The sequence below is a fragment of the Sinohyriopsis cumingii genome, chromosome 8 (assembly GCF_028554795.1).
Source record: "Sinohyriopsis cumingii isolate HCF-2022 chromosome 8, ASM2855479v2, whole genome shotgun sequence".
Lineage (NCBI taxonomy): Eukaryota > Metazoa > Mollusca > Bivalvia > Unionida > Unionidae > Sinohyriopsis > Sinohyriopsis cumingii.
Window position 1 is genome coordinate 119,693,304 of NC_142968.1, and position 23,522 is coordinate 119,716,825.

At 34.2% G+C, this 23,522-nt stretch overlaps 1 protein-coding gene across 7 annotated transcripts in view; it reads right to left on the minus strand.

The window, feature by feature from the left end:
* LOC149794503 (sushi, von Willebrand factor type A, EGF and pentraxin domain-containing protein 1-like) overlaps positions 1 to 23,522 on the minus strand; it is a 184,760-nt gene that overhangs the window by 97,258 nt on the left and 63,980 nt on the right. For all 7 annotated transcript variants that reach the window (XR_016423037.1, XM_089968753.1, XM_089968751.1 and 4 more), the window contains 3 exons: positions 7,347 to 7,556; positions 4,296 to 4,478; positions 2,801 to 3,115 (listed from right to left, as the gene is read on the minus strand). Coding sequence is in view for 6 of the 7 variants with exons in the window: in XM_089968753.1 (XP_089824879.1) it covers positions 2,801 to 3,115; positions 4,296 to 4,478; positions 7,347 to 7,556 (708 nt within the window). In the remaining variant the exon portion in view is untranslated. The remainder of the gene's footprint in view (positions 1 to 2,800; positions 3,116 to 4,295; positions 4,479 to 7,346; positions 7,557 to 23,522) is intronic.

Genomic DNA, 23,522 nt, shown 5'->3' on the forward strand with positions numbered 1-23,522 from the left:
GGGATTTAACAACAAAATATTTCATTCCTGCTACAGGCCAGTTTGTAGGAATCCATTGTTAACATCCATTTTGGTCAGAATATAATATAATTTGAATAGAATAATTCTGTATAGGCATTGGAATTACTGAGGTACTCATTCCATTTCTGGAGTAACACGCTACTTTGTAATTATCGTAAATTCATTGAAAGACGTGTACTGATTCGGGACATTCTGTGTCTTTGACTTGTGTTAGGATATTCACGATTCATCAGGACTTACTTCACAATAATGTACGTGCCCATTCAATTTTCACTCTACATTGTAGTATAACAAAATGCTTGTTGATTTTACTTAACATTATTTTATTTCGTTCTGATGTTCAAGTCTATAAAAATCTACTGGACCGCGTTTTCAATTGGCTCGTGGCGTGCATGGTCTTATAATTTATCAAGACACATAGAAGTTATGCCTATATTATTTTCTTTACTCTTACCATGGTCTTTTTTACTACATTGACTCGAATAGTTATGTTGGACGTTAGTTTATTTGCTTTTGTAGTAACGATTCCATTGATTTCCTTCTTTCACAGATTTCTCCCGACAGAAAATAGTGGGATGGATCATTTTTATGACCTCTCAACTACTGTTTCACTTGTTAAAATTGTGTGGTTTCAAATAATCAATTGTTCCATCAACAACTACCTAAAATGATCTAGACTTTAGTGTTTAAGGTTGGTATTTAGCGCGATCATATATATATATATATATATATATATATATATATATATATATATATATATATACACATATACACAACAAATATTAGAACAACATTGCATTTATACTGTTGGCATATCAAAATGTGTTAATACGCATATATAAACATTCTTTCAACAGTATGCAATCGATAATAGATTGGAAGGTAGGTACAGAGAGATAGAGAGAGAGAGAGATAATCGATAGCCTACTGTTGAAATGTTTCAAAGATGACTCGTCATTAATCACTAGAGACGTTACCCAATAGGAAGAATATTAACTTTCCTCGTCCTCTCAGTGAGTTTAACATGGTAAACAATCACATCAAATAATTCCTCTCTCTCTCTCTCTCTCTCTCTCTCATGCATAATATACAAATCACGCGGACATTTTTGGATTGCGAGAGATAACGCAGTATACTGTCGATACTATACGGTAAATTGTTTGATTTTGAGGCATACGCATACTGTAATCTGTTTGATGCTTATTTTTTATATACTTTTTCTTAAACTTATACTATGTTTCTAAAAATTAAAATGTTCGAAGACCGCTCCCCTCCGCTTTTTATATCATTGTGTTTGTCGCTCATGCAACAGACTAACCGCCAAACAGATAAACATAATATTGACAATAATAAACATAATTTATTTTAATTCTTGCAAGTCCCCAAACAACGTCTCTCTCTCTCTCTCTCTCTCTCTCTCTCTCTCGGTCGGTCGGTCGGTCGATCGTGATAGACCAAAATAGAACGACACAACCGAAACTCTACATTTAAATAAGGGAATCGCACGTATAACCGACCACTGGAAATGAGAAAGAGAGAAATGCAACCGAAAAACACTTATGGTAATTAATAGTGTTGACTGAAGCATAATAGTGATTGAAAGCAACTATAAATACATGTTTGAGTTACTATATATTGGTTCAAATTTTCCCTAGTTTATATTCCACACGCAAACGCATCGGTAACTCATTGTATATTATTCAAGATGTTAACCCTGCTGCGTGTATGTTTTCCACTTTCTTAATTTAAACCGTCTTTCATGTTTATGCGTGTAATATACACATTTAATCAATCTAAATGAAAATAGAGCTTAAAACAGACAGGAAGCAACTATGGGATTAAACATAGCCTCTAAAAGCACAGAACTACATTTTGCAGCTTACAACAGGCACTGCTTTGAGTTCATTTGTCCATACCAACAATACACAGTTGCCTGTTAAAAATCTTATGTCCGCTTAAAAGGAATATATATATATATATATATATATATATATATATATATATATATATATATATATATATAACAAAATCATATGGCGACTAAAAGTCCTTTCAAGTGCACTGGGTCCAGCAAGGGAGCACGTTTGTCAGGGATTGATTAAGATAAATGTAATAAACTGACTACGAACAGTGCAAAACTAGTATCTAATCAACCTATGCGCGTTCGACTCTCAATGAGTCTTTTTCAAAGACAAATTCAAAACAAGACAAACAAATAAAACAGACAAACCGTTCTCTTTGTAAAACTTTACATGAATATGAATTGTTGCGGATGCTGAAAGATATTTTATATTGACCTAGAAATAGATGAGCCATAGCGTCATCTGTTATTTTAGTTCAATTTATGTACGCGCAAATTATATCCTGGATATTTCATTGCTGTAGTTGTACTTATAGGTTATTGGGTGACTAATAAGCAAATTTAGAGAATTATTGAAAAGAGAACATGCCGACTGCAAATATGTAATTTTATTTGTCACTGGCTGTCTTGGTTCAAACCGTTTGGTTTCAAAGTTCTAAGGCGGCTTATCCAGTAGGATTCATTTTCTTTTCTGGTTTCTCAACTCCATTTGGGGTTGTGAGCTATAAGTGTTATATCACTGAAAGTGTGGCCATGGGAGGAGAAGTATTCTGCGACTGGGATTCTGTACCGCTTCTTTGTCATCCAATCAGATCAACTGTCTTCCTTTCTGATAGAGGTGTATTCTGAAAAAGTTCATATTAGATATGTATGAATTATAATTTAGATTCGAATATTAAAAAAAATTGTTGAACCTACTTTTACATGTAAAACGGATCTCCGGTTCCCACTTTCCAGTCTCACTACACGTAAACGTCCCATCACTGATCGGTCTGAGTTTCTCACTGTCTTTAGTTTCAGGCACTTCTACAGGATATCCGGTCGAATCAGCATCCGAATAGTCATATTCATAACCATTCTTAGACCCAGAGGATGCGTACATTTCATATCCCAACTTACACGACACCACGATCTTATCCCCTTCTTCTAAGCGTCGATCCACAACTACTGTACCGTTCTGGATATGTGTGACTTGCATTCCAGGATCATTAGGAATACTACATCTACCGATATCTGGAGAGTTAAAACGTAGACACTATGGATAGTGAATTCTAAAATAAAATGTAATATTTCAATTGACTCCATATCTTCTAAAAGAATATATAATTTAATATGAAAAGTTAAGAAATAAAAACACAAAATTATTGAGTCTTTATGACTTCAAGTTTCTTTAATCGTCAGAATTCCCTATTATACGCCCTTATTTTCACATTTATAAATTGGTTTTACTATTGGATCCAGTTCAACCGCCTTTACACGATAAAGGATGGATTACTGTCTTTATGCAAAGTTTAGATGTTCCGATGACAATTGTACATTGTAAAATGCTGCATTTTTAAAGGTGAGTCTTAATCAACTATTAAAGATTATTTTAGCATACAAATATACTTAAATAAGCAAGATTATAGCAAAAATCTCTAGATACCAGCGCTAGCATACTTTCAGCTATCGGATGCATTATATGCAGAATATATTGAGTAGACATGAACAGACATGTTATGATATGGCACAGATAAGAACATGCATATACTGATATGGTACAAATAAATATAGACATGTACTGATATGGCACAGATAAGAACATACACGTACTGATATGGCACAGATAAGTACAGACATGTACTGATATCACACAGATAAGTACAGAAATGTACTGATATGACAAAGACAAGTACAGACATGTACTGATATGGCATAGGTAAGAACAATTGTTCTTGTATGGTTTACATTCTGGTAATTACTTTTTCCAAATTAATACAAAATTAGACAGTCCGGTTTCAACAAATACAATAACAAACGCAATATAAGCCAAGGCAGTTTTAAAATATAAAGAAAGTACCAAACCTAGACAATCAACGTCAATAGCGTAAGAGACAGTCAAAATGGGAAATGTTTTCATCTGAAAGATATAGTAGCCATTATATTTCTTACCATCCTAGCCAGTTGCGACTTTGGCAGTAAAGAATAAATTTCACAACAGTGTAATCGTTAATGAATCGTCAGCAATCTGGAACGTAGTACAGTTATTTCAATTCTATGATATTTTTCAAAACTTTATCCCAAATAGTGTCATAAAACCTATGAGACAGAGAGACTGATCACATTACCATTGACTCGGATTCTCAGAAGATTGTTCTGCATGTTACTGTCGAAAATTTTAATATCAAACCAGTCAGAAATGTGAAAGAATTACCTTTGACACATCCTTCAAATGATGGAACCCAAGTGCCATTTGAGCAAATACTGTGATTAACCTCCTTATAGCCTGACGGACAGACTGGTACCATTCGCCGTCCATGTGCGATTTGATCACCTTCCTTCCTCGTTGCATTTGTTTTTACAAACTTAAAAGTGCCTGTGGGTAATGTGCATGTTTCTGAAATACACAATTATAATACTAAAACGCATACAATATATTTTACAAAGTACTACCATACTTCGTCATTTGACACTTTAAATGACTGACGCAAGGGCCTCGTTGTAACACAAACTAGTTATAAAATATCAAAGCATATCTCTCAATACTTAGAACATCCGTTTTCTTCTTATATATACATCATAAATCTTGACCACAGAAATAAGTCCTTCGATGCAATTTTTGAAAATGAAATTTCTTCTGTATGTGATCATATCATGTCAGTGGAATCAGTTGCCATTATAGTAGTTTTATGTGTAACCTGCAGCAGAATAACATATTCTTCCTGCATTTTCAGAGAGTTTATTAGCAGACGATACATGTAGCGTATAGAGCTATGTCCATAAGTCCATGTTTTAATACGAATTAAGTGATCAGTTAATAGTGTCGATCAGTGCTGACTTCCCTGTGTTAAATAAACATAATTTTGTTATGTTTAACAGGTGGAACATATTGAGACAAATTATAGTCAGTTTATGAATGTATGAAATGATATTTTACTGATAAGATGTATTTAAAATCGTCATTGATTGCAATAATTACTGCTGTGTATTTTCTTCATAGTAAACTGTATCGAATTCTTTGTCAAACATGCATGATTAGTTGACGATAGAACCTGTAAAATAAGTAAAAGTTTTACAATCTGTTTTGTCTTGACAACTTCACATGAAACTTCGGATAATGCTGCTGTGTTACACACTATAATAAGCATATAAGTATTCTGGTTGAGCCATTTACATGTCTATGTCTGTATCACATATGATTTCCACACTGTATATCAGGTTTAAAATGTTAAATCTGGTATCTCGGTGTACATCTAGGATACTATATCATGGCACATTTTATTGTCTACGATTAAGGTAAGTGTGCGGATTTAGGATGCAAAAGTTTAAAGGAAAAATAAGGAAAAAAAGACAGACCATACTGCTACTTTTGCTCTCTTGAATTGGACTTCAATCGGCAGGTTATTTGGACAATGAAGTCTTATAAAGACTGACAAAATCACCTATATACTAAACACCCAGTTATACTTGAATTCACGAATGTATATTGCATGCATCCATGTGGACTGTTTGCAAAAGTTTGTTTCAGCATGTCCATAACGAATGTATAGGCTGAAAAACACTTTCTTGTTTTGATAGTTTCGATGGAGATATGTATTCTTAAAAACAATGGTTATCTCTTCATGAAATGGTACTTTATTTTCTTTTCTTATTTTAAATAGTCTTTATTGTTTAAAGTTACTTTCCTTTAGGTTCCAGGTGATGATGATTGCTATTTGTATGTTATAAATCTATATATCTTTCTCGTCATAGAAAGGTAGAATAGCTTCCTCTTCGTTATAAATAACGATATTAATAAATGTGAGGTTTACTTCTGTGTGGGAACGACTGGATGAGGACAGCAATCCATGCAAGATACACAAGCAGTGTACAAACCTAATTAGAATAAGTGCAGAGAGGAGACGGAATGTTTCTACACATATGATTTAGTTAACGTTGCTGGTCAAATTTGATTTACGTAGGGATCGAGGTCTTGAACAAAGTCTCTAGGATTCAAGATGTCTTCCCTGTGTGTGTCAATGTCTAATACAATATTAGCTGTGCATCTCATTACATATCACTTTTTACTTAGTAGAATATTATGCATGCGTTTACTAACATTATGTTGAAATTAATATTCTAAGCCGCTAATTCGATGACTGTAATGTTAAGTCTGTTTTTTATCTCGTGTAATCAATATTTAATAATAACTAATATTTTGTTTCCTTTTACATAATATATACCAATCTAAGATTCGTTATCCAATTCAAAGATGAAATTTATTCTTTATAAGCATTTTTTGTTCTGTGTTCTCTTTTGTAATAATAACTGGTATATACTCAGGCCATCGCTTTATGATATTAAAATATTGCTTGTATGAATAACTTATAAGAACCAATAAGAGATTCCTGAATTTTTATATCATCACGAAGAAACCTGTTGATGACATCGAATTTGTTTATGCTATATCTAACATTATATAACAATATATTCATATTTTCAAGCGTGAAAATATATAAATTATATTTCTACTGAAATTACACAAATGGCATGCTATGAATTTGTTTGACCGACCCAAATCAAGAACATATTTAGTAATGTAAGTGCATTTAACATATCAACATCGCAAATATTAAACCTGTAAATTATTGTAACAGTCTATGTCATTATAAATCCATGCTTCTGGTACATTGTTGTTTTTGATTTTGCGGCACGTTCTGCATAAACAATTAGTTTAGATGACCAATCGATGAGCTGATACAAAAATAGTGCTATTTTCACGTTCTAAAGTCAAATAAAATAAAATATTTGTACCAAATTATTAAAATAATATTTTCACATGTTCCTAGCAGTTATGTTTCCTTATGCTCATCAATAAGTGCAAGATGTGCCTACAATGACTTTGCTACTCGTCAAAAAAGTTAATTTCATTGTGTTTCACGATGATGTTAATTTGATATTAACGTGCGAGGAGACGTTCGTTATATGTATTAATTTTCGTGTATGTGGCACTTATACTCATACCCTTTTGTAGTTTTAAATAATATTTAATGAGTTTTAAAATATTTCGAAAATTGGAATCCATGGAATAAAAATATGTTTATGCTGAAATTTTCTTGACAAATATGTTTTAGTAAATGGGCAATAAACTGAACAAATGATAACGGAAACATACTAGCACTAACACACACACACACACAAACACACACACACACGTACACTTGAACAGCACCAAACCTGTAAACACTAGACGAGATTAGTATTTAATCAATTCGTTCCAGCTTACTTTTGCAACTGAATTTAGGTTCCCATTCACCATCACTGCATTCTGTTACAGATGATGTACCATTTCCTCTATCACTTTTATCAGCATGGAGTTTTGATGATGAGTCACAAGACGCATTCAGTTTCATTCCATGTGAAAATATTCTGCGTTCGTTGACTAGTGTGCCATTCTTGATGATGGTGTACTGAAAGGCTGGTTCATCACAAACTTCTGTAACATATAAGAAATAATAATAAACTTATGCATGGACTATACAAGAGCTGCAGTAAACATTCTGTGTAATAACAGTACATTTTCAGACATCGACATTTGATTATTTCAAAGCATAAAATTAATAGTGACCTTCAAACAGTGAAATTTAATCGCAGTATACTCGAATCATTGTTAGGTAAAGTTACTCTCAAATTGAAGGACTATTATTGAACTTAATAGTTTTTCAGTTTGTTTTCTTACTGAAAATGTTAATAAATGCTTTTCATAATTATATGTTTTAAGAATTGAGGTTAACCCGTTGTTGCTAAAATGATATGTGCGTACAGCCAAGGATCGTTATACACGGTTTCTGGAAGTCCTGTAAAGAATGCGGTTTTTAATCAATCAATCCGTCTCACAAATGTTTTTGTTCTTAAAGCGCTATGTTTTGCTAGTATCAATATTTTTACATATTTCTACCAAGTGAGTAAAGTATTATGAAACTTCAAGGCTAAACATTGAGGTTTTTGTTTCCGCTTAAAGATTAATCATTTATTCCGAACACCTCAACTATGTTGTTTTTCTAAAATGACATTTTCGAACACTTGCATTTAAAAGAGTTCTAATCACAGAAGTTGGAGCAGAACAGGCTTCCCTGTGATACGTGCGTTCGAGTGATATAGAAGGAATATATAACGCGTTGTACTGAATATCATAGTTCAGGTAATGTACAATACGCTGTGTACCGAACAGTTACGTTGCAGAACTTAAATGATGTAAACATCTGCTGATACAACTACAGTCAAAATAGTTAATAAATCCCTTCGAACAATATTAAATTATTTAATTGTTGGGAACAATTACAGATATATTATGGGATCGTTACCATAGAGGTAGTCTCCGATTGCTGAAAATGTATATGTCTTTTCTAATCTTAATTTGTAAACAGAGTTTCTAGTGTCTATGACATTAAAGTCACAAAGAGAAAATAATTTGTGGCTGGTCGTAAATGTGGCTAGGTGTTGAACTAATTGTGTCAGTTTTATTTGTTAAAATATAGGAAAAGTACTTTATGCGTCTGATTGCCTTTTATTATTGGTTTGTGGGGAGAGATCACAATTAATGTCATATGTCAATGGTGAATAAGCAGAAACATTATTCAAGTCCCACGGCATATTACAAAAATAGAAGAACTAGTGATAAAATTGATTGCGAAAATCTGCTCAACTACAAGGTAATAAGGACATAGGAAGCAAAAGGAATAAAATAAATGATGAAAGAAACTTAATATGGATTATGCAAGCACCTCCACATTTACTGGGTATGGGAAATATAAATTCGGGTCTTTGAAGCACGAATGTTTTGCAAGCATTTGCATCCCTTTGACTTTGTGCAACCTTTCGATACTGAAGCATACTCTAAACAAAATCTAGCATTTGATGTATAGTCCTATGTTACATTTCAATCATACATATCAGCTTGTGGCAACGTATATTCTTTTATATTCCTTTTCCATGGCTTCAAATAGTTTTGTAAAGGTTGACTCTTTTCCCGAGAGCATGTCATGATTATATATGTAATCGCATGTTTCATATTTTCCTTAGGAAAAAATATATTTGTGCATGTTTCATCGCCTCATGTATACATTTCTCATCTGTGTGTTGTATCAGAAAAAGGTAATATTGTATAATTATATCTCAGTGCCACAATTGTCTATCATAGTAACAATATCTTCATTTCCCTGTATTTATTTGCTTCTCACGGGCTTTGGACTTACTTCCAAATGATAGATTCCACACGCGATATAAACCGAGTGTTCAAATGTGACAATGCTCAGGAACAGAGTTTTATGTACGTATGTATATGTATGAGGCTGTAGTGTTCTGTTTCACTGTTATCTTCATAACGGTAACAGTAACAGAAGAAATGATAATGATAGGTACAACGTATTAGTGGTCTTTAAAATAATAGTAGTTATCATAATAATGGTGATGGTGGCAATATTAAAAACTATTAAAAGCACAAAATAGCAAACTTCAAAATAAACTTGAAGGCTCCAGAGAGAAAATCATTTGTAAAAGCCTCTATTTCCCAAATGAAAGGCTTCCACAGAGTATTAATTTTGCTCCGGCCATCATATAAGACCACACTAGGACGACTCTCCCTCCCTGCTGCTGTTAGGAATATTAATTTAAGATATTTTGTCGAGACCGATTCGATATCGTGTTCGTGGGTCATGCAAATTTATCGTTATGAATCCATGCGGAGTCAACAAAGCATGACTAAAGAAATTTCTAAATTTAATAATATCCATGTCTCCAGAACACCAAGTTTGATGAATATTTCTTAGCGTGTGCGTGTCAACGCCATTAAATACTGCTAGAATACTGCAATTATCTCTAATCACTTTCGGAATTTGTGTGCATCTCTGAGTTACATAAATGACATCAGTATTTTTATGTCGTCCTCAAGAAGATATCCTTGCATGATTCGATTGTTTGTCTAACATTACGTAGTCATATACAACTATATTATTGACACCCCTGTCAAGATCATCAACAGACGGTACGTCATTGATATCGGTGATAAATTCAATAATATCATCGTGATATTCATTTAATAGTAGCGCATTTTCATTAAAATCCTTTAATACCTCATAGCATCGCTGATCATCAACTGATGGTGCAACTAAATATAATTTATCCCATTTTAACCACCGCATTATCAAATTTAGCAGCAATTGTGTTTTACCCGACCCAGATGGACCTATTATTATCAATCTGATAGAATTCGGCAATGCCGCGTGATGTTTAACCGGTTCATGTTTTTTTTTGTAGCGGAAAAATCAATTACATTCATGATATAATTATATTTATGGATTTATATTGTGTAAAATGTGCGCGTACTCCAACAATAGACCTAACTAATGCTGTCACGCGCAATAACAGATCAGCCGCGAGGTGCATGTGGAAAATGCGGCACAAAGAAATTTAGATTTACATCATCTGGACAACGAGCAAAATGAAATCTATTTAAAAAAATTTAAAAAACGGGCTGTGAAATTGCAGCAGAGTTTGCCAGGTTACTTGGAATACCCCGGGCTAAATATCCAGGAGAAAAACATCTTCCAGGATATAATTATTGTGGAAATGGCACTCGACTTGATATTAGGCTTGACAACAATGATAAACCAAATTTAAATGAAGATCCCATAAACGCCATAAGTAAAGCATGCTATGTTCATGATATTACTTATCGAAGCAAACTATCTACAACAAATGCATCTCGCGGATGTAAAATTGATTCATACGCTAAATTCTATTCCTAATAAATCAATAAGAGAAAGATTAGCTAGTTGGTTAATAAATACTCAAATGAAAGGCAAATTAACGCTAGGTGCTGGTAATTAATATTATGGAATCGATTTATTATTCTCCGGCTGGATTTTGGAAAGGTAAAGCGGCAATTAGCAAACTTGCCAAGGCTGCTCGAGTAAAGATTCTAGTTGCAGCGTTATGGTTATCTAAACAGGCTGTGTGACAAATTTATCTTCCGCCGCCTAAACGAATCGAGCACGCACACTTTGACGTTAGTGTACCTAATGAAGTTCATCAAGCTGATATTATGTTTCTGCCACACGATATTGTTGGTCAAAAAACATACAAATATGTCCTCACGGTAGTTGATATTGCAAGCAGATATAAAGAAGCAGAGCCGTTAATAACAAAAACCGCCGTTGAAGTTGCTGATGCATTTAATAAAATTTATCAACGAGGAGGTCTACGGTGGCCAAATTTACTTCAGGTTGATCCTGGTAGAGAATGCTTAGGTGCGGTATCATTTTCAATTAAACAAAATAACGTCAAAATACGGCGAGGGCACACTGGAATTCACCGAGATCAGGCAATTGTTGAAAGATTCAATAAAACACTAGCTGAGCGATTATTCGGATATCAGTATGCGAGGGAATTTATTCAGGATTCAAGATCATACGAATGGGTCGAGAGATTACCAAATTTGATTTCAGCAATAAATAACGAAATAACACGAACAATAAATATGAAACCGGCCATCGCGATCACGAAAGCAATTATACCAATAAAACGACGCGATTTTTCAATTAGGCCGGTACTAGGTAGTATCATCGTGAGATATTTATATAAGCAAGGCGAAGCTGAAGGTGGTAGAAAAAGAGCAACAGATCATATTTGGAGCGTTACAGCACATACAATATCCACCCTGACAAGGTCATCGGGAAGACACGCAATTTACATTCTTCACTCACTCGCTCCTCAACGTGAATTTACTCGTAAAGATACCGCTGATACTCAATTGCCACCTAAATCACTTAAGTAACGCGTCTGTTACATTCTAAACACGCCAAAATGACATTTTCTCGTGTATGACCATGACGGTTATTTTTTATGTCAACGGGGAATTGTCATGAATCATTCTTCTGATTTTTCCATAACATTACTCAATTAAAAATCGCACAGTGATTATTTTATTGTTGGTTTAACGACATTGCAAAATCAACATCTAGGGCAAAATTGTAATTGTTTTATCGTATTGTTTATAGCTGGATATATTTTTCCTAATTACGTCACCGCATGTTTCATCGTTAATTATCAGCCCATCTAGGACAATTCGTCTCAATTGAGATATTTTTCTGACTCTAGACACGGCTAAATAAACTAAATTTGACCATTCTATGCGATCTTCAACAATTCAAACAACTATATCTGAAATATTTAACTCCTGTGATGAGTGAATTGTCATTGTATAACCTAGCGTCCACGGAGATTTGTCCATATTTAGTGCCTCTTCGACGAGATCGATATCAACGGCGACAAAATCATTTAACACCAGATTCTTTTTTCCTTGCCCCGGCACATCAGCGTTAATATTTTCTCGTCGGGTATCTGCTGGTCGATAACATAACGGCACAGGTAATAATGGAAATTTCTCTCGCTGTAATTGAAATAATTCTCGTTGAAGCGTATCTCGGATTATTTTTCTGCTTGTAACTATCAAATCATTTGGTCTCCATAAATTTAAAAAATTCTTCATAGATGTTTCCATCTACCAATTATTTTTCTACCTAAATCTTTTGATGTTTTTTCGTCATGATCCATTGGCAACCAAACTGATGTTTCTTTTTTATATGATATAATTGCTTCACTGACTATCAATGACGTTCATATTGCTGAATGTAGCATATATTGCAACAGCGCCTTTTGAACCCAACGTTGTTCTGAAAAATGTCTGCCAAACCAAACATAACAAATCTTATGAAGATTTTTAGCAAATTCAAATGATACTACACGAGCGAATCATGTTATTAGAAAATCCGACTACGGACCATTAATTGATAACTCGCGTCATTTCGCTGCTAGGAAGTCCAAATTGAGCAAAATATTTGGCGCACTTGCCTAACCCTAGGAAACTTCCAGGATAACACGCAACCATGTCAACGGATGTCATATCGCTGCGATTATATTTAGTGTTCCATAATCCGCCGTGTCCATATTCGACACAACTTTGTTGTACATCTTTGAGAAATTCGCCTCGCATTGGTTTCCAAAATTTTTTTCCCTAACAGCGTGAGCTACAACAGATGGAACACTAAAACAATTAATTAACAATTGTTCAGAATTTATATTTTTCCGCTAATTTTTTCATCTTGCCATGTAGTGATTCACTTCTGTATAATTCACCGTAATGCCTTACAAACTGATCATATTTGTCTTCGTTGTGAAACAGCCACACTGATACTGGATCAGATTTACTTATTTTATAAATAAAATCAAACTTGTCTGCGGAATAAAATTTAACAACACGATCTCTCGGGAATATCGTTACCGCGGACGTCCACGCATGTGAATTATAATCAATAATTATAAATAATGACAGTGACAACACCATCAAGTGCGAGGAGGATTATCTGGATAGGTTTCCAAGCAAACCTTAATTTAGACAAATAATAATTATTATATGAATCCAATATTCATGAGGCATCCAATTGTCGATAACTACGAAGCATCCTGCGATGGTGTTGTCAGACATTGCAAAGTTAAAAAAAAAAAACACTTGGTATTGTTGGTAATACTGTTATCTTAAATTTAGAGCCGAGACAAACTATATTACTGTCCTCGTTTTGTGTACAAATGTTTCAACGGATTAATCAAAAATGGTCGTGTAACTGACCACGTTGACGGAGATAAACTAAATAATTATATATTAAATCTTCAATTGATTACGCAAATTGAAAATTCCTCACGGGGAAATACCGGCCGTAACACAAATAAAAGTGCCAAAGCTGTTAAATCAATAAATTTATAGACCAACGAAGAAATGATATTTCAATCAATGTGTTCTGCTGGAAAATATTTTGTTGTTCATCCACGCTCGGTTCAATATGTTGTCGATAAAATACAAAAATCTACATTTTCATATAAGTTTGGAGAATTGATTAAATTGTATTATATTCACCTAATACTTGACGATAACTAAAATCGTTTAAGACGCATCAAGATTATGTTTTTTTATTTTAGAAACATAATATTCAGTATAATAAATTAAAAAAATATCAACAATGTAATTGACGCTATCAAAGAGTTGAAAAACAAAAATAATAAAATTATCAGATGATTTATCCGCCGAAAAGATCATCGTTGACTTTAAAATACTAGCACAAAACAAACACGAAGGTAGATATATTCTACCAGCGGAATATAAATTTATAAAGAAAATTCAGTCATCGATGTATCAGTCGTTAGCAGGCGTAGATGAAGCACAAATTAAATATTTTGCTGCGTTATCTAAGGCAATTGAGAAAATCAGATAAGAATTGTCTGAAGAATATGAGGCAAAAAAATAATTAATACCCGCGTGAGATAACTGAAAAAAATAGTAAATGATGAAAATTAAATTTCAAACAATTAAATTATTTGGATAAATAATGTGCACAATAAATGATTTAATTGCGTTAAATATGTTATCGGATGGTTACCTTTATGACAAAATGATTATCGATGATACCCGTGAACATTATTTATTACCACCTGACATGATGATGACTTTCACAGTTCGTGATGGTAAAATTATACCTATTATTGGTGTTGATTCACCTGATTTAAATTCGTTTTCGCTAATTGCAATAGTTAGTAAGTTTCATGAGGAATTTCAGCGGCGTATTAAAAAACTTTTACGAGGAAATTTTATTTCCCGTCGAGAGTTTCTTGAAGCAGCTGAATATGTAAAAATTGCCTCAGATAAATCTAAAATTAATTATCATACTTCGATGGTATTTGACATTAAAGATTACCTTATTAGGTGCAATTTTTGTGTTCCAACATCATGATAATTTTTTTTAAAAAATGAAGTTATTTGTTTTTTACAATTTTTTACTGAAATTATTCGTTTTTTACTGTTTTATTTGGTTTTATACTGTTTTTTATTGAAAATGTTTGTTTTTTACGAAAATTTTAGGTAAATACCCACTCAAAATAAAGAAATTGTGCAGTTTTCACGATTTTGACTACCAAATATCCCCTCAAAATTGTGAAAATTAAAAGAAATGATGTTTTTGTTAATATTTACCGTTCTTTATCAATTTTTTTTTGGTGGAGAATCTCGATTTTACCAGCAAATTAATATTTAGCGTCACGTTTCTCAAATCTAATAAATTTCCTTTCTGATCTGTTAATCTGAAATTAATTCTTGATAACAAACTATTATGAAATTGCAGATAAACCGGATTAATTGGTTCTTGCACGATTAAAAATCCAGGAGGTTCTTTTGGTGAAAATGAATAATGAATAAATACTTGCCGAGCTAGATCTGACTCTGACGCGTCGGCGCTGTATCTGTTTTCGACGACGTCATAACTAAGATTAACTGCGACGACGGTTGTTATATTTACGACCTCTGGTGAAATATCTCTGCCGTGTCGAGATTGATGATTATTATGTCTAAGTATAGCTGGTGGCGGTAATGATCTTCTCCACGCGGCTAGTAATTCTGGAAATAGCTCATCAATGACATCATTGACTTATTTTCTCAATTGAGGTGCGTTATAAGCGGGAAATTTAAAATTTGGCAACGTGGCTTCCGTCAGCGAGTACGCGTCTAAAAAATGTTGTTTATCATCAGTTATTGTCTGAATTAATAGCCCGTGAACATATTCCATGTCGGATGCAAGCTGATTTAATATTTCTACGCGTTTGATAATCTCATCACATGATGAACCTGATATATTAAAAATGCACTCCTAAAAATGCTGCCGTAATAACTGTAGTTGTCTTTTATGCTCCTGATTAATTTATTTAAACCATTCGATAAAACCGTGTAGTTCATAATGTCAACTATTCTGCATAATAATAAAAGTAAATAATATTTCATCTTTTATTCTAATAACATGAAGTGTATTTAATCTTGCATCTTTCATGACAGATAAAACATTTTTGCAATCTGGAACAAATTCGTGATATGATTGCCTGTCTGTGATATAATCGGATTTTTTAGGTTCTGGTGGATGAGGTGGCGCGGGTGGTTGAATCTCAGGCCAGCCTAAAACAGTTTTAATTGAACTAGCATAAATATCAACAGCATAATTGGGTGAACTTATCTCAATGACCGAAGTTAGCGTTGGTTCGTGAGCGGTTTTTTTTATTCCAGGTTCTTCTCCGGTTATGTTTTTTATTCTACGTGATAAATTCATCATTGACTTCCTCGATTTGATAACTACCTGTTGCTAATCCAACAACGGTCCAGTCAGGGGTGCCGTAGGGTTTGTTTTTATTAGCAAACACAAGCGAAGTATTTGATAATAATCCACCAAATGATTTAGATCTAATGTTGGGCCAGCTGTGATAAACTCGCAATTGTGCCAGCGCGATCTCGTCAACGGAAATTGCTATAGGAAAATTAATATTACATTCTGGATTAGTCGAGCTTACCGAGATCATCGTTGTTTTGCGCGCGGTAGTGTTTGTCACGATCTGCTGAAGTAATTCCGACATTATTATTATTTGTAGCTTTAATAACAGCTTGATTATAAATTGTTATTATCATCGAGAACTCAAAATCAGATATACTTCGGTAATTGAGACTCTCCGATAACATCGAAGATTATTTTGAATACGCGACCGTTTCCGCGTATAATTTAATCTGATACTCGGAAAATTTCTCATTCGTGCAAGAACATACTTTTTCGCAATAATATTAAGGACGCCTGCGACCCTCGTTGCCGCGAAAATACAAATAGTAACAGCTATCGGTGCCATCATTCTTATCGCGGATAATATTATTCCAGCTCCAGCAGCGGCCGCTGATACCGAATAAACAATTACGTCAACGATAACTAGTCGTCGTTGATATGTTTTACTTTTGCCGTGTACGCGTCAATGGTGTTTTTCAGCGACAATTGCTACTCACATGCTTGATTATACCTGTATTCGGACGCGTCATTCATATTTTATTTTATTTAGTAAATAATTGAGGCGTTTCAGATATAAATTCCGTGCACCTTGGTTTTGTTGTTTTGTCGGTTTCTTGGATAGTTTTATTTAATAAAATAGTTATAAATCCAAGAAATCTATTGCTGGGATGTCGCCAGTCGTATTCTTTAGTAATTATTCTGAATCTTATAGAGGAAAAAATATAATGTGTACACGCCAGTGACCACGGCGGTGTATTTGAGAGTAGCATTTTCTGGCGTCCACGTTGATGATCCCGTTGACGTGATAAATATCATAATATTGACCTGCGATGAGGTTATTGTTGGTGGAATCTTAATAAATCCAGTTTTTTTCGATAATTACAGGAAATCAATACCTCAATTCGTTTGAATGTATCAATGCTGATATTGATATCAGCTATTATTTTGTCAATTTCATTTATTTTTGCAGTTGTTTCTGAGGCGGTTTCATCGATTTTTCTGAGAGTTTCATCGGTTCTTATAGTAGTTTCCGTAGCTGTTTCATTAATTTTTTTGATAGCTTCATTGATTTTTTTTGATAGCTTCAACGGCATTTTCATTAACGTGTTTAGTATTTTCATCAGTTTGTCTAATAGCTTCTCGTAGACTAGTAAAATCATTTACGTGGGCGCTATACTCGATTCGTCGAATTATATCATTTACTTAGATATTACTTGTTTTTAATTTTCCGTGTTGATCTTGAAAAATAACTTCGTCAGGATCTATTCCTGATATCGCTAAAAGATTATTAACGTTATCTTTTGTTGCATACTCCGACAAATCAACGTCGACGTGTCTTTTTTTAACGTTCGCGATGAAAGACATCTTCCGTAAATGTCAACCATTATTTATTAGCAATTGATTTAATTTATCAGAAGTGTACATGTGGACGACCTTATGATATGGTTTAGCTGATATTGATAATGAATCAAGGACATTAATTACTTCCCGGCCACATATTGGTGAATCAGTTAATGTCTGCGTTGGTAACATTGAATACCAAACCGGCGCGTTTAATTGTTTTACGTAATTTAGAAATTCCCGTGGCGGCGCTACCGCGTACGAGTAAATAATTCCACGTGGAGTTATCGCGTAAGCAACCTAGTGTGTGCCAGGACCGTCGTATGAGTCAAGATTTATAATTCCTGTTTCCTTCGCGGCCTGGTTGCGCTGGTAATTGATCTCGCATAAATACACCTCTGAAGAATTTTATTTTTAGGTTGTTAGCGGCGTCGGTTAAATCAAAAGTTGACATCGGCGTTATCGTGGGAATTTTTTTTGATACCACGACGGAGGTGTTCCTGACAACCTTAGGCCGCGTCCGTACCACTGCGGCGGTCTTCCTGACAATCTTAGGCCGCGTCCTTTTATTACCATATTTACCTCCAGTTATTTATTCTGCTATTTTACTACCGGCGTATCCAGCAGCACCTAACGCAGCCGCCTTTCCTATCATTGGGGCAACAGCGGCTGCTTTTGCAATTCATGCTTGTATTAAACTAGCGAGAAGCTGGAAGAAACCACCTATCTTAATCATATCCTTGACGGCGCTCGGAGAAAGATCAATTTGAATCCCAGTATTCGCTGATTTAGCTTTAGTAAAATTTTTATGTTGAGTTTTTGTTAGCGACAGTTTATTTGGACCACCGCTGGTAATTTGATTGTGTTTTAATTACTTTTCCCCCGCACATTTTTGTTGTATTTGATTGGAGTTTTTTCACCTGACCCTGAGTCAGTGTCACAATAGCATGATCGTATGGCATTATAATTATATGATTGATTTAAATTAATCTCACATTTGTTCCACTGGAGCATCAATGATTCTCGTTCGCCCGCTAATACCTTCGAGGATCATAGTTCTATCACTAAGTATGAACGCAACCGCCCTAATAGCATTACAAACTGGATTAGTTATTCTGGCTTTGAAATGTATATCAACGACAGATTGTTTCATCAAATCAAGGTGAAAAATAATAGATCGGATAAAAATTTGTAAAATCTAAATGTGATGTTTGTAAACCAGTGTCAACATTTTGATCTCGGCCCATAAAACTCATTAAACGATAATATCCGCGCGCCACTGAATTATTAACAAAATCTAGCGATATTTCCTCAGATGGTTCCTGATGTCCATTTATTCTTAATGATATTTCGCTGGCATTAAAATCGTCAACTATCATTGACTAACTGTTTGATTATATTTAGCAGCGTTTTGGAGAGCAACAAAGATATGTCTGGGCGCAGAAACACCTTGTTGTGATGCCATGTGCCAAGTAAAATTACCATTAATGTTGCTATGGATGCTATTGGTAGTTGTTGTTAGCCATGACATTACTGATTTACCGCCTTGATTCATAAAGGAAAGTAATTTACTTTCTTCTGATATTGATTGAGTCATTGCTGGCATCCATAGTATAAGTTTAGATAATACTACTATACCACTATTAGCAGCTTCCACAGCAGCGTCATCGTTACTCTCTCTCCAGATGGCATCATTACTATCACCTTTTCGATAAAGAACAATTGTGTGCTTGGCTCCAAAAATTAACTTCCTACAATTTCTACAAAATCCAAATATATGAGATAATGGAATTGCACATGAAAATCTTCTACGATTACCTTTTAACATGTATTTAGGTGTGGCAAATCCCAGATTAAAATTAAGATTGGCGCTTTGTAGTACCGGGAATGTAGCAGTTGGTCTAACTATCGTTCCAGCAGGTTGAGGGTCAACCGCAGAAACGTGAGTCAGTTGTACTTTAGGAAATTGTACATGATCAGCGTGATTAGTATTATCCTTGGCAAACATCATACTCGGGCCAGCTGATCTAATAAAATCGTCTTAATATCTTGCTAGGCCTACAATTTTCGTAGCAATGTCAACATTATCGTGGATCTACTCAATTTCTTTTCCGTCAATCATGTATATGGCGCTCTTAAATAACGCCATAATACCATTATTAACAAAACCAATTTTGTGATCGTCTCCATATGTGGTATTATCTGTTTTTATAATTTCAACTACAGCCTCAATAAACGCCTCACACGGCAGAAAATATATGGTTGTATCATGAAACTGAATTTCAATTCGACTATCACTATTTGGTGTTACTGTGTCATACAAGTAATGTTGATAATCACGCACGGATGTATCTTTATCTACAGATTCATCCATGTCAAAGGCCTCGTTGGATGTTTGCTTAAACATTTTATTATAAAGATTATCTTCTAAAACGAAGATCACTTCCCGATATCAAACTCGTATTTATTACTTGATCAGTCCCTTGATTTATTAATTCTACTAATTTTTGACTTGCTAAATCATGTATTACCTTACTGGCATCGTTAGGCATCACCTCGGTGCTTGGGAATTTGACTCGAGCAAAATCAGCGCTTTTTACAGGTTGTTTATTCTGCGTATTAAATTTAATATTCTGTCCTTGATGACATTAAAAGCTTTCCTAGAAGCATCACCGGCAGCAGCGATGGTTTTATCGCGAACAATGCTCATAGCTTTCACTGACAATTGCTTCGCGATAGGTCCAGCTTTAGGAGCTATTCTTGTGATGATACCTTTAACAACATTACCAAGTCCATCTCGGAAGGTGACCCTGTACATGGGCAACCGTGCGTTTACTACTCGAAGAGGCACGGGTTTACGATGATGTTTGTGCACGATCATTTTATTTAATTAATTTTATTTATTCAACAACTAGTCGCTGTACTCGTCCATAATTTCATCAATAAGATTCCTGTAAATATTAGCATCCATGATGCCGCCGTGAAATAATCTTTGACAGATATCAGCTGCCTCGTTGATTATTTCTGATGAATTATTTCCAGCTGGTTTTCCCCCCATAAGAACTTCTAATCGTGATACATCATTAACGACACTATCAGGACAAATAAAATTTACTCCGAAACCACTACCGGTAATCTTAAGAGATTTTAGTAAATCGTAATGTTCTTTTTCTTGAGAGTGTGGTGTATACTGAAATTATTCCTCTGGTCGTTGAGGTTGTTTTTTTTCTATCACTTACTAGTTTTGCAAATTCTATGTATCCGGGATCTTTAATACTAACATTTTTTCTCATAGCAGCAAAATATAATATGTTCTTTTAATAAATAGTTTTCCCTTTGATCATCACAAAATGCGGCAATACTAATTAAATTTTCTCTGTTTTCAAAAATATCAAGAGCATCATCAGTAAAACAAATTACTAGTTTCCAGTGAAGATTGTTGCTGAGTAGGTTGCTGTTGTAAAGGTTGAGTTAGTCCTTGTTGTTGTAATTATTTAAAATATATATCTACTGCATTATCAAATTCAATATATCTGGGATCGGATACTCTGGCCTGATTAACCCCATAATATACATAATATATCCACTTGTACCATGCTTCACGACTTACAGTTTCTTTAGCATATTCAGGGTTTAAAATATTTCTTCGCTGATTATATGTTGACACAGCAATTACAGCTAGTTTATCACACTTTTTAGCTTCTCTTATATTTTTAATACTATTTTCGGTAAATTTTTCAATCGCAGCAACCCTAGCACTAGCTTGTTCTGTATCATCATCATTATATCTGTGTCATCTTCGGGTATTTCTTCAACTTCAGTTTCAGCTTCAGCTTGAGGTTTACGTTTAGTTTGAGGTTTGTATTTAAGTTTAGATTTAAATTTAGGTTTAGGTTGAGCTACAGGTGCAGGTTGAGCCACAGATACAGGTACAAGTCCGGGTCGAGTTTGCTCTGCAATTTGTTTTAATACTAGAAGGATACCTTTTCTCTTACATCAAGATCTTCATTATCTCTTAATAGAACTCGCTCAGTGGTTGCAGTGACAGGTTTAAATAATAACTCAGTGGACTCAGTAAATCCTTGCTTTGCATCTCCAACTGCTCGTATTGTTTGGTTTGACAGATTCTCTCACGGGAATATATTTCTTTATTGCTTCTAGTCGCTCTCGTGCTAATCTAGTAGAATATGGTTCTCCAGCATCCATGATTATAATAATGTTAATAATTTTAATTTACAATAATAAAAAAATTACGAATCGGTCTCGACAAAATATTTTAAATTAATCTTCATATTGAAGTAATGATGGTGACCCGTCCTAGTGTGGTCTTATATGATGGCCAGAGCAAAATTAATACTCTGTGGAAGCTTTTATTTGGGAAACAGGGGCTTTTACAAATGATTTTCTCTCTGGAGCCTTCATTCGAAGAAATAAACTTGGTCTGTTCGCCCTCCCTGCTGCAAAATAAACTTGCTTATATGTTCCGTTTCACTGGTAATTAGCCAATAGGACATCAATACTCTAGATTAAGTTTGGTTTTTGAATGCTTTTTCATTTATATTTTCTGTTCTTTCTTAACATAACATATTCTTAGCATCGGAGTGATCGAACTCATCTTGAGTCGCTTCTGATATATATGAATATTGCTAAATTAGACAACGCAGATAAATATCGATGATTGGCCCTATAACTTTAAATAAATTAATTAAATGTCGCAAATCCATGGCAAATGACAATAAAACCCAATAAAAAAAGGAATTTGCAGCTTTTCAACCACAATGTGTTTGCATGGATCTCGGTCCATATTATGTAAAGATAATTAAAGTAACATATAATGTTATGCTCCCTCTCACGAGTGCAAAATGAACGTGCAATAAAGTGTCCTTCAAAACTTATTGATAACACTTGTCTTTAGCTAAAACGCTTCCGAAATACATGTAATCACTCTTTACTAATTCCGAATCATTGAGAACAAAACTGATGCTTACAATTGATGATTGGCTCTAGTTTTAAAGATATGATGCTGGTTCAGTATATAAGACACTTGATTTAGAAATGGCGGACCATACGTGAGTTATAAAGGTACGGGATCTCAATTTAAACCAGAAATGACTAAAATACTTCTTTGACTGGATCTATTAATACATCTTTGAATGTGTTTGGACAGCTTGTATTCCTCCTAATCGTTAGAAGTTATAAGCGCTTTACAGCATTAGACAACACATAAAACTTACAAAACATACATAATTATATAATTGCAAAAAAACAACCAACATGAAACATATATAATGATATGATTACAAAAAACAACTACCATGAAATTTGAAAACAAAAAAAAAATGCTGAAAATATTTAAGGTAGGAAACAGTATTAGGTCCTTACGTTTGTTATTGCAAAGAAATAGGTGAGTCTAAAGAGTACTCATGAATCAGATCTCTCTGTCTTTGTGTCTATGTTCAGTGGGCAATTCGTTCCATGTTGCAGGGCCCTGACATGCAAAAGACTGTAGTTTATATGACTTCGCTTTAATAGTGGGAATAATGCGTAGACGATTGTCAGAAGAGGAGCGTAAGTATATTTCTGGTGTGTGCACATGGGTGTGGTCGGTTAGTTTTGTCTGACTGTACTACGGAAAAAAGGTTTTAAATGATAATATGCGCTTGGATGCCGGGGCATATTTGTGAAGCAATCTACGGAGGCAG